The 9,381-nt window shown below is 42.2% G+C and overlaps 1 protein-coding gene across 1 annotated transcript; it reads left to right on the top strand.

The window, feature by feature from the left end:
- Positions 1-211: 211 nt before the first annotated feature.
- map3k8 (mitogen-activated protein kinase kinase kinase 8) lies at positions 212-8,547 on the top strand. The gene is made up of 8 exons (XM_012871188.3): positions 212-344; positions 843-1,212; positions 1,303-1,473; positions 3,703-3,964; positions 4,782-4,888; positions 5,792-5,944; positions 7,952-8,198; positions 8,287-8,547. The coding sequence occupies exons 2-8, from the start codon at positions 871-873 to the stop codon at positions 8,409-8,411; spliced, it is 1,407 nt and encodes a 468-aa protein (XP_012726642.2). The 5' UTR covers positions 212-344; positions 843-870; the 3' UTR covers positions 8,412-8,547.
- Positions 8,548-9,381: the final 834 nt, after the last annotated feature.

Genomic DNA, 9,381 nt, shown 5'->3' with positions numbered 1-9,381 from the left:
CTCTCTCTCTCTCTCTCTCTCTCTCTTATTTCTTGACGTAAGTCTTCGCCAAAAAAGAAATCCTCTGAGCAAAAAAAAAAAAAAAAAAAAAAAAAGACAAGCCGTTCGACTTTCCATCTCTGAAAAACGGAAAAAGCAACCAAAAACTACAAAGAGAAAGTACCCTCCCACCCAGCGTCATCGCCTGCGTGCAGTCGCGCTATAACTTCCTTTGTTTACTTCCTTCTGAAGGCAGTCAGTCACACAGCAGTCAGAAGGTCTGCCCGCACGTCGGTACGCAGCCGAGGCTGGAGGAGCGCAACGGAGAGACAGCAATGACGCCTGCCTTCTGGTACACAGTTTAAGTAAGTGCTGCATGTTTGGATGTAGTTAGCCTGCTGCTATTATGGCATGTCTCATACTCTATGCTGAGCCTCAAGATGTATTATTAAATTGTTACAATTTCTACATCCGACTGGCAGCTGTTCTTTAACTGTATTTTCACAATGTCACTGGTCGTACCTTTCTTTCTTTCTTTCTTTCTTTCTTTCTTTCTTTCTTTCTTTCTTTCTTTCTTTCTTTCTTTCTTTCTGTCTTTCTTTCACTGTAATGACTTTGATTCCTTTCTACACCTCCCTGTTGGCCGTCTGTCTGTAAGCGGAGCGCTGAGCTTTGCTGGAGTTTCCCAGCTTTTCTCTGAAACCGCTCTCTTGCCTGGAAAACACTCCTCTGAGTCAGGCTCTATCAAAGCACCAGTGTACAATCTGCAGCCAGACCAAAATTGCCTAATCACTGAGTTGCAAAAAAAAAAAAAAAAAAAAAAAAACAGGAAAAAAAAAGACCTCCTGATGTTTGATTTTTAGATCACGCACGAACGGACGCAGAACCAAGATGGATTACAAATATGACTCTGGACTAGAACTGCTGTTGGCTCACATGAACGTGGAGGACATTATCAACGCAGCAGAGACACTGTATCAACTTGAGGAAGAGGAGGAAGAGGCCGGCTTGTCTTTTGACGAAGAGGGGCTTTCCCAGGAGGAGATGGATGAGAACGAGGAGATTGGGGAAGGGGTGGGTTCGGGTAAGGCTCAGAAGGACTATGGTGATGGAGTGGGCGATGTTCGGTACGGGACAGTGCAAGACCTCCTCTCCTTTGTGAACCTCCTGTCCAACATGCAGGCTGCAGCTCTGCAGCACCTCCCTGAGGAGATAGGAGTCCTCCTGAACAAGGTGAGGCGTTGCTGCGTTTGTTTTTAGTCTTTTCCCGTTGGTTTTTATTTCCTTCTGAGCTTTAATGTTGTTTTTTCTCTATCCTTGCAGAAGTACATGGCTGTTAAAAAAGGCCGCTATCAGATCAACTTGGACGTGCTTCTGTTTCCATGGAAATTAACCTACAAGAATCCCGGCCCTGGCCTCGTGCCTAAGGGCTCATTTGGGAAAGTCCACTTGGCTCAGGACATTACGACCAGGAAGAGAATGGCCTGCAAACTGGTGAGTCCAGCTGACTGGTTACTGGCATTCAACCTGGGCCTGACTTCTTGTAATCCTTGCTCTTTGAGTGCCAGATGTTTATTCAGCCAAGTGCAAGCTTGTTTGTGTAGCTGTGTATATACCCTCGGGTTGCATAAAGACTGGTCATGTGTGCAAAACTCAGCTATGATTTCCCTTGAATTGAAAGAGGAAGAGAGTGTGGTGCTCTTTCAAAAACACACAAAAAAACAGGCAAGGGTTGATGTAAGACTGGATATTTAACACCACTCCCCACAGTGGCTCTGGATTTATTAATTTTTTTTTTTTTACAATTTTTGAAGATGGCACAATTTTCACCAGACATCATCTTATGATGATCTTATGACGTCTAGGTGTATCTGTGGGGGTGGTGTACGTGTTTACTCTTACATGCGTGGAAAGTATTGACAAATCAGGAAGGAGATGTTTCCGCCGTAGGTCAGTGTTATCAGAATGTCTTGTTGACTTTACACACTGCTACGAACACGCCGGGAAAAGCTTCCTGGAACCAGTTTATAGTGGATGTTGGATATCTGAGTCATAACAAGGATGATATAACAGTCATAATTATTGTCATAATTTGCAAAAATAAAATGCAATCCAGCAATAGACTTTCTTTCCCCAGCAAATGTGCTTGGAACAACTAAGTTGTTATTTTGGATTTTTTGGGGTGCAAAAAGTTGATTTGTTAGCTGTCAGGACTGTCCTTAGAGCCAGACATGCATGCAGGGCAGAACGCTGTAGGATAATGCTGGGCTTTATTGGTCTCTGAAGTAGGAACATAGACCGGAGCATGATGATCAATTTCACTGTGTTCTAGTTGCAAGTTGAATTGGATTAGTTATTTTGTGTGCTCAGTGACCAGGCTAAGCACTATTAGCAACACAAGCTGACAACAGTATGGCATGGAATTAGGTCGCATTCAAACACAATATCAATGCATTCAGTACTAAAAGTTGTATAATACTATAATTAGCAACTGATTTATTAAAAAATAGAACTGATCAAAATTAACTTCTTTTTTTTACTGCAGCTAGCACTATTCCTGTCATTCAGCATATGATGAGCTGCATATTGTTTAACAAAAAAATTTTTAAAGCATAAACTAGAGGCTTATTTTGGAAATGTGCTCTGAAATTCTGTTCGAAACTTTAATGGGGCAGAATTTTAAAGTTATGTTCTGAATTACAAACTAAAGAGTAAAAATCAATGTAAGAGAACGTGTTAATAATTAGTACGCTTGTGTTTTTCTTAGGTGCGTGAGCCATATTGGATTGTGAGATCAGGTTGGTAGGGAACATTTAAAGTTTTGAGTTCTTGGGACGTTCCAGATTTATTTGGTTTGGAACTCAGAAGCTCTGACGTTTGAGAAGAAATGGAATGCATCATTAAGAGTTGATGTTCATTGCTAAGCTAAGCTAAACTAAGCTAAGTGGCCTGGTGTGGCGTCCTTCCTAGCTTACTTCCTAGTAACAAAAGGTTAGGGTAGCGAGCACATTTCTTTGTTTGAAATAAATACTAAATGACTGCAGTGTGAGCTGGCTTTGCTTACTTGGCAAACTCAAATTAAACAAAGTTGTGAATGAACCTGAATCTGCGAATTGATTCCACTGCGCACCTAAAAATCACTTACTAGTTAATTGGTATCTTTTTTAGATACAAACACATGCAAACTAATTTATCCTGTAAATACTGCGCTATGCAACACTAATCAATCAGTTGATAATTTATTTGCTTTTTAGGGCAACAAAAAACGAATGTGAAAGCTTTTTGAAAAGCAAAATATATTACAATAGCATATTTAAATCATTACATTTGACATCTCAAAAGCACAATCAAAACTCAGGTTTTTATAAAATCATTATGATGTTACTATGGAAAGTACAATTTTTCTCTAATCATACGTGACATTTTTTAAGCACAGTAATGTCTGTATATCTACAAGTAATGCATTCCCTGTTTGCAAAAGAGAATGCACTTTACAAAAAACTTGCTCTTACTTTATTTCATGATCTCTTCTAGCTTTATATCCCTTTTCATGTTATTGCATGTATGCATATAAACTTATTTACCAAAACATTGTTTTTTTCCTATATATTTCTTATATATTTTTTTCCAAATAGAGGAAAACGCATATGATTTCCTATATTGAGCAAATAAGTCCACTTCTGCTAATACTTTTTATTGTGCATTTCATCTTCTTCCTCACAGATCCCCATTGAGAATTTTAAAGCAGCTGATGTGGAGTTCCAGGCCCGGTTCCGGCATGAGAACATCGCGGAGCTGTACGGCGCCGTGCTCTGGGACCAGAGCGTCCACCTGTTCATGGAAGCAGGGGAAGGTGGTTCGGTGCTGGAGAAGCTGGACAGCTGCGGACCCATGAGGGAGTTTGAGATCATCTGGGTGGCCAAGCAGGTCCTGCGAGGGCTGGAGTACCTGCACTCACACAATGTCATCCACCACGACATCAAACGTAAGAGACAGAGGAAACGCATGCCTTTTTTTTTTTTTTTGTGCTTCTGTGGGTGAACGTGCTAAACTGCACAAGCCTGTTCATGCTGCTCAAGAAAGGACCAGGAAACGATAAAGGAAATGACGTGAAGGAGCTAATATCTTTCCTTCACTGGAAAGTTAAATGTCAGACAAGCTCGAGCAGAAAAAAGGAAACCATTCAAGTCAACAAGAAAACAAATGGCCTTCCAAAATCTTTTTAGAAAATCTTCAAAGATCGCCCGGTTGCACCGACAAAAATGTTGGAGTATACGATAAAAAGATAAATGTGATGAAAGCTAGCAAACAACAGCTGGACACGGTGCAGCGAGAATCAAAGCTTTTTACTCACTCTTTGTCAGTCTCATCTCTTAAATGATCAGAGGGTGGAAATTCCAGCCTTCCTCTCACACAGACCTTAGCTCCAGAAAGGCAACAGGCTTATGATTACCACCAGCCTGTCCCTCTGGCATGTCCCTGTGGTATGGGGCACTTTCTTGCTAATGATCAGACCGTGTCATGATCTCTCGAGGAGGGGTTTTGTAGAAAGGAGTCCTTTTTGTTTTAACGAATAGCTTTTGCAGGCCTACTCTCTTAATTTCCTTCTGTGCATGCCTTTGACAGAACCGACGTCTTTCTCGTTTTAAATCAGGACAAACACATTTTAAGCCTGTAGGAAGATCACAAGCACCATCCTGCATAGCAAAGTTGGCAATAATAAGAGAGACAGAGCAAAGCAGAAACTGAAATGCCTAAAATGTGTCAACAACCTCTCTGAATCATTGTGTTTTTCCCCTCAGCCAGTAACATTGTCCTGATGTCGGACAAGGCCGTGCTGGTGGACTTTGGTCTCACGGTGCAGATGACAGAGGATATATACACCCCTAGAGACCTCAGAGGAACAGAGGTAAGAAAGAAACAAGAACAAGACGAAGGTCTGACTCGGCCTTAGAGGGTTGCAAGCAAAGACTTCTTGTGAACGCAGCGTTTCTGTTCCTGCTTCCTCAAATCAAACTTGAGTCTGTGTTTAATGGAGCAGTCAGCAGTCGTCCTGTTTCTGACTCAGGCCCGCTTCCCCCCCCAAGTTTTTACTAATCAGTTCAGAGACTTGTCAGCACTTGTCTGTCCTTTCTGAAGTTCTTCTAAAGACCGAAAGCTCTGGATCAGTGACTGCCAGCAGAGCAACTGCTGCACTCTCTGACCTCACAGCGTCTAATAACAGTTTGCGTCTATCCAAGAGGCTCTGCTTTCATCCGCGGGAGCTTTTAGGAAAGAATCCAAGTGATTTCTCATAGGTCGTCTTGCCCACAACACAAGCTCCCTGCTTTTAAAATGTTTTTGGCCTGTTTGCGGGTCACATCTGCACCCTGAGGTTCTCGTGGTTGGGCTTGCGGAAACTCCCAGGGCAAACACCCAGTGGCAATAATAAGAGAAACATAGCCTGGGAACATGCCAAGCTCCTCAGACACACATTAACACGGGAGAGCAAGCTGGAATTCCCACCAGAAAAAAAAGAAGCAAAGATGATTTTAGACGCTGTGTTTGCTCTTCCCTCTAAGGCCAGCAAACATCAGCACTGCGCGTACCTTGACAAACACATACCCACAGAGCGTGGGCCTAAAGGTTAGCCTGTCGCAGAAAGCCCCTTCTTGTGTAAGAGGACACTTCCTGTTTGCTGCCTCTGTGATAATCTGAATTTGATAGCTGATCACTAAAAGTAGAACTACTCTCACTTCCCGTTCTGCCGTTTGGGTCAGCGGCCCACATGTGTTGTTGTTGTTTTTAAGTGCTTTCACATTCTTTCCAACAGATGTATATGAGTCCAGAACTGGTTTTGTGTCGAGGACATAACACCAAGACGGACATCTACAGCCTGGGTACCACCATAATCCATATGCAGACTGCGAGTCCTCCCTGGGTCAGGAGGTACCCTCGCACTGCCTACCCGTCTTACCTCTACATTGTGAGTATTCACGGCTATTTTTTCCCCCATGTTTGTTATGTAATCAGCAACAAATACAAAGTCCTGCAAATATAAATACAAAGTTTGGCCAAAGTTTGTAACTCAGTGGGTACGTAAATGATCCGATTTGAAAGGAGCTACAGGCAGACATCCAAATGTTTCATGTACAACTCCGCCTACTTCCAAGGTGCATAGAGAGGGACATAGATGTTGTGAGCGGTAAAGACTCCAGGAACACTTGAAATACTGAAGAAACAACTTTAGGGCCAGACCAACACATCTTTTAGGCTTGTGTGCTTTATCTGAGTCATGACGAAACACCAAACAGTTTGGTGTTAAATAAAAGGTACTACAGACATCCAGAAAAGGCACCAGAGGGCAAAAGTGGACAGATCAGGCAGCTACTAGATCATCTGACAGTTAGTCAAAACAGTGAGTGAAGATGACTAAACCCAGAAGATGCTTTGTTTATGTATTAAACGAGAAACCTAGCACTTGATGGAGGTCAGTGGGGGTTGCTTGAGGCCAGGTGGACGTGTTTTGTGGTTGTGCTGCATGTGTCATGCAAAGGTGAAACTATAGCTCAGTGGTGAAACCAATGGCGAGGGCACCCCTACATGTCGTATCATCCTGTATCGCGTTGAAAAGACCAGATTGTCTCTGAGTATTCTTTAATATATTCTGGAGAAAATAATTGCAGGTAATTATCATGCTTAGTGAAGAAGGCTTTTATTTCCAGAATCAGCAGGTTGAGTTAATTTTCACATATTTTAACAGCTGAATTTACTCATAAAGGACTGTGGTGCAGGCTTATGCTTTCCTTTATGAAGGACTTATCACCATTTAGATAAAATCTAATGCCATCAGAATCTGCTGTCCTCTGAGCATACTTTAACCTAAATGTTGGTCATTCAACAGTGGACTGGATGTCCAACATTATGTGCAATAAGTCCTTAACAGAGATGAAAAGCAGACAGTATTATCTTATCATCATCTATGAAACAGTTTCTGTTTCAGCATTGTTCTAGATTTGGACATTTGTAAAAACAAAAAAACAGCCTAATCCTCTCATTACTCTAACCCTATGCTTTAAAGGTGTACTCTTATGATCTCCTTGCTTTGGGTTATTTTCCCCCATCAAAATACAAGACATGCCCATCTGCCTTATTGTGTCAGATTTACAGACAAAAACAGCTTAAGGCGTGTGGTTAGACCAAGACACCAAGATGGCAGACAGACTCCCATGTAGCTGCTAGACACAGTGGATTGTCTAAGTAGGACACTAAGATTGATTGCTAAGAAATATTAATGCTAGGAACCCATTTTTTGCTATCACTGGTTATTTCAGTGTTGCAGCAATGTAAAGCTACAGTCGACAGGAATCAAGTAACAGGAGTCTTTACTGTCATTATGTAACCGTAGTAAAGAATTTGGTGAGGCCCAGAATTCACACATGGAACACAGACATGCAATTTATCAAGACATAATGAAATGCCTTGAGAGAGAGGGAGATAGCATTTACTACATTTAAAAATGTGACATCACTTTCCTTGACTTATTTTGGGTCCTCCACCGTCTAGATTGTGAGGAGATAAGATGAGTTTGACCTTTTTAGCACATTTAATGAGTCAACAACACTTCTGCTTCCTGGCTTTTCCGCTTCTTTTAATAGTGTTCCATTACATGGTTCTGTTTCTTAAACGGTTACCAGATTATAATTTTTTCTTTGTTACTCACTTCCCCATAAACCTCGTCATGGAGAAGCATTGGTTAGAGTCACTTCTACAGTCTGAGTTTGAGTGTAGCTCATTGTTCTCCTTTTGCATTGCCCCAACCCGTCAAACAAGTTGCTTTGTTTGACGCAGTTCTTCAGAACATTTGTGCTCTAATTGTCTCTATAGTTTGCGTCTCTCTCTCTCTCTCTCTCTCTCTCTCTCTCTCTCTCTCTCTCTCTCTCTCTCTCTGTAGTTAAATTAGATATCACCTGTCGTCTGTGTATGCCAACAGATCCACAAGCAGGCCCCGCCTCTGGAGGACATACCGGAGGACTGCAGCGCTTCCATGCGATCGTTTTTGGAGCGGGCCTTGGAGAGGAACCCTGCCCTGCGGAGCTCTGCGTCCGAGCTGCTGAAGGACGAGGCCCTGAATCCTCCCAGGGAGGACCAGCCGCGTTGCTGGAGCCTTGACTCGGCCATGGAGGAGGCCACCCACATGTTGCTGCGGCAGCAAAGCCAACACCCAGACACCACGCAGGGTATGCCCTTTGGAGCTGAGCTCAAAATGAGGATTTGTTATAAGAAACTCACTGGATTGTAACATCAGCTCACTTTTCTCCTCTGCAGAATCGTCTCTTTACTCTGAAGACTCTGGTCACATCAGGAGGAAAGGCTCGCTGTACATAGACCTGGGGGCCTTGTCAGGGTACAGCAAACTGGTGACGGGACCCCCTGCCTCTGAATACGGCTAACGTTTACCTCAGAGAGATTGTTATCTGCGGAAGCTGTACTGGGGTTAAAGTCGTTGCTCATTTGCTGGTAGCCTTGCAGACGAAACTCGCAGAGCGCTCCAGGCATGACATGAAAGAGACACGGTGCCCTGATTCAGCAGAATCTACATCACAGTCTATAAGGTGGAAGCAGCTGTTGTGACATCATAATAAAACTTGCAGCTTGTAATTCTCACATTTACCCTTTTTAAAGTTTAAAGCTTTACAAATGGCCACTCTTTAGGCTTTGTAGAGAGTGACTCTTGCAACAGGAAATAAGATTGCTTCATATGCTCTAGGTCTTCCATCTGTCTATGGATGAATTATCTTTGCAAAGACTGTCACAATGCTATTCTGGGAATGTTAATTTGACCGATGCTGCAATAATGGCTTGAGGTACAAATTTTTTTTGAACTAGCATTTCCTGTAAAAGTGCTATTACTTCCTTGTTGGTTGTTTTTATTTTGACGTAGTCCTCAGGGACAATTCTGGGTTTCTGATTACGTTTTTGAAGCTGTACTTTTGATTGGATTGCCTTGCCAGAAATCACATATTTGGTACTATTTTATCACCATCAAATTGAGCTATTTCTAGCATTAAAAAAATGTAACATTTTGTGACAAGCTGCTTAGAATGGGTTATGTACGATAGATGGCTCTTAAATGAGCTTCCCCCCAAAAAAGCTATGCAATGGGGCTTTAAAAACAAAACAATCCTCTGACAATTGGAGCCAAAATGGAAAGATCTGACAGATTTTCTGCTTAAAAACAAAAGATAAAGAAATGTGGTGTGGCCCGAGGCTTTTCCACTGCAGACAACACTGCAGAGCAGTGGTTGTTAGAAGAGGCATTGTAAAAAGCAAAAGCATTATTTGTTATCTCATTGTGTTTTTCTTTATTTAACTGTGGTAGTAACCATAGTATACCTTCTCACCAGCTCCATGGCATTGCCT

This window comes from Fundulus heteroclitus, chromosome 21, assembly GCF_011125445.2.
Source record: "Fundulus heteroclitus isolate FHET01 chromosome 21, MU-UCD_Fhet_4.1, whole genome shotgun sequence".
In the NCBI taxonomy this organism is placed as follows: Eukaryota; Metazoa; Chordata; class Actinopteri; order Cyprinodontiformes; family Fundulidae; genus Fundulus; species Fundulus heteroclitus.
The sequence above is the reverse complement of the archived record's forward strand: the minus strand, read 5'-3'. Positions and strand labels throughout refer to the sequence as shown.

What these genes read in the sequence shown, in the direction of transcription:
- map3k8 (XM_012871188.3), top strand. Translation starts at nt 871, where the DNA reads ATGGATTACAAATATGACTCTGGACTAGAACTGCTGTTGGCTCACATG. An exon ending in ACCCGTCTTACCTCTACATT is followed by an intron (nt 5,945 to 7,951) that starts GTGAGTATTCAC and finishes GTATGCCAACAG; the next exon opens with ATCCACAAGCAGGCCCCGCC. An exon ending in ACACCCAGACACCACGCAGG is followed by an intron (nt 8,199 to 8,286) that starts GTATGCCCTTTG and finishes TCTCCTCTGCAG; the next exon opens with AATCGTCTCTTTACTCTGAA.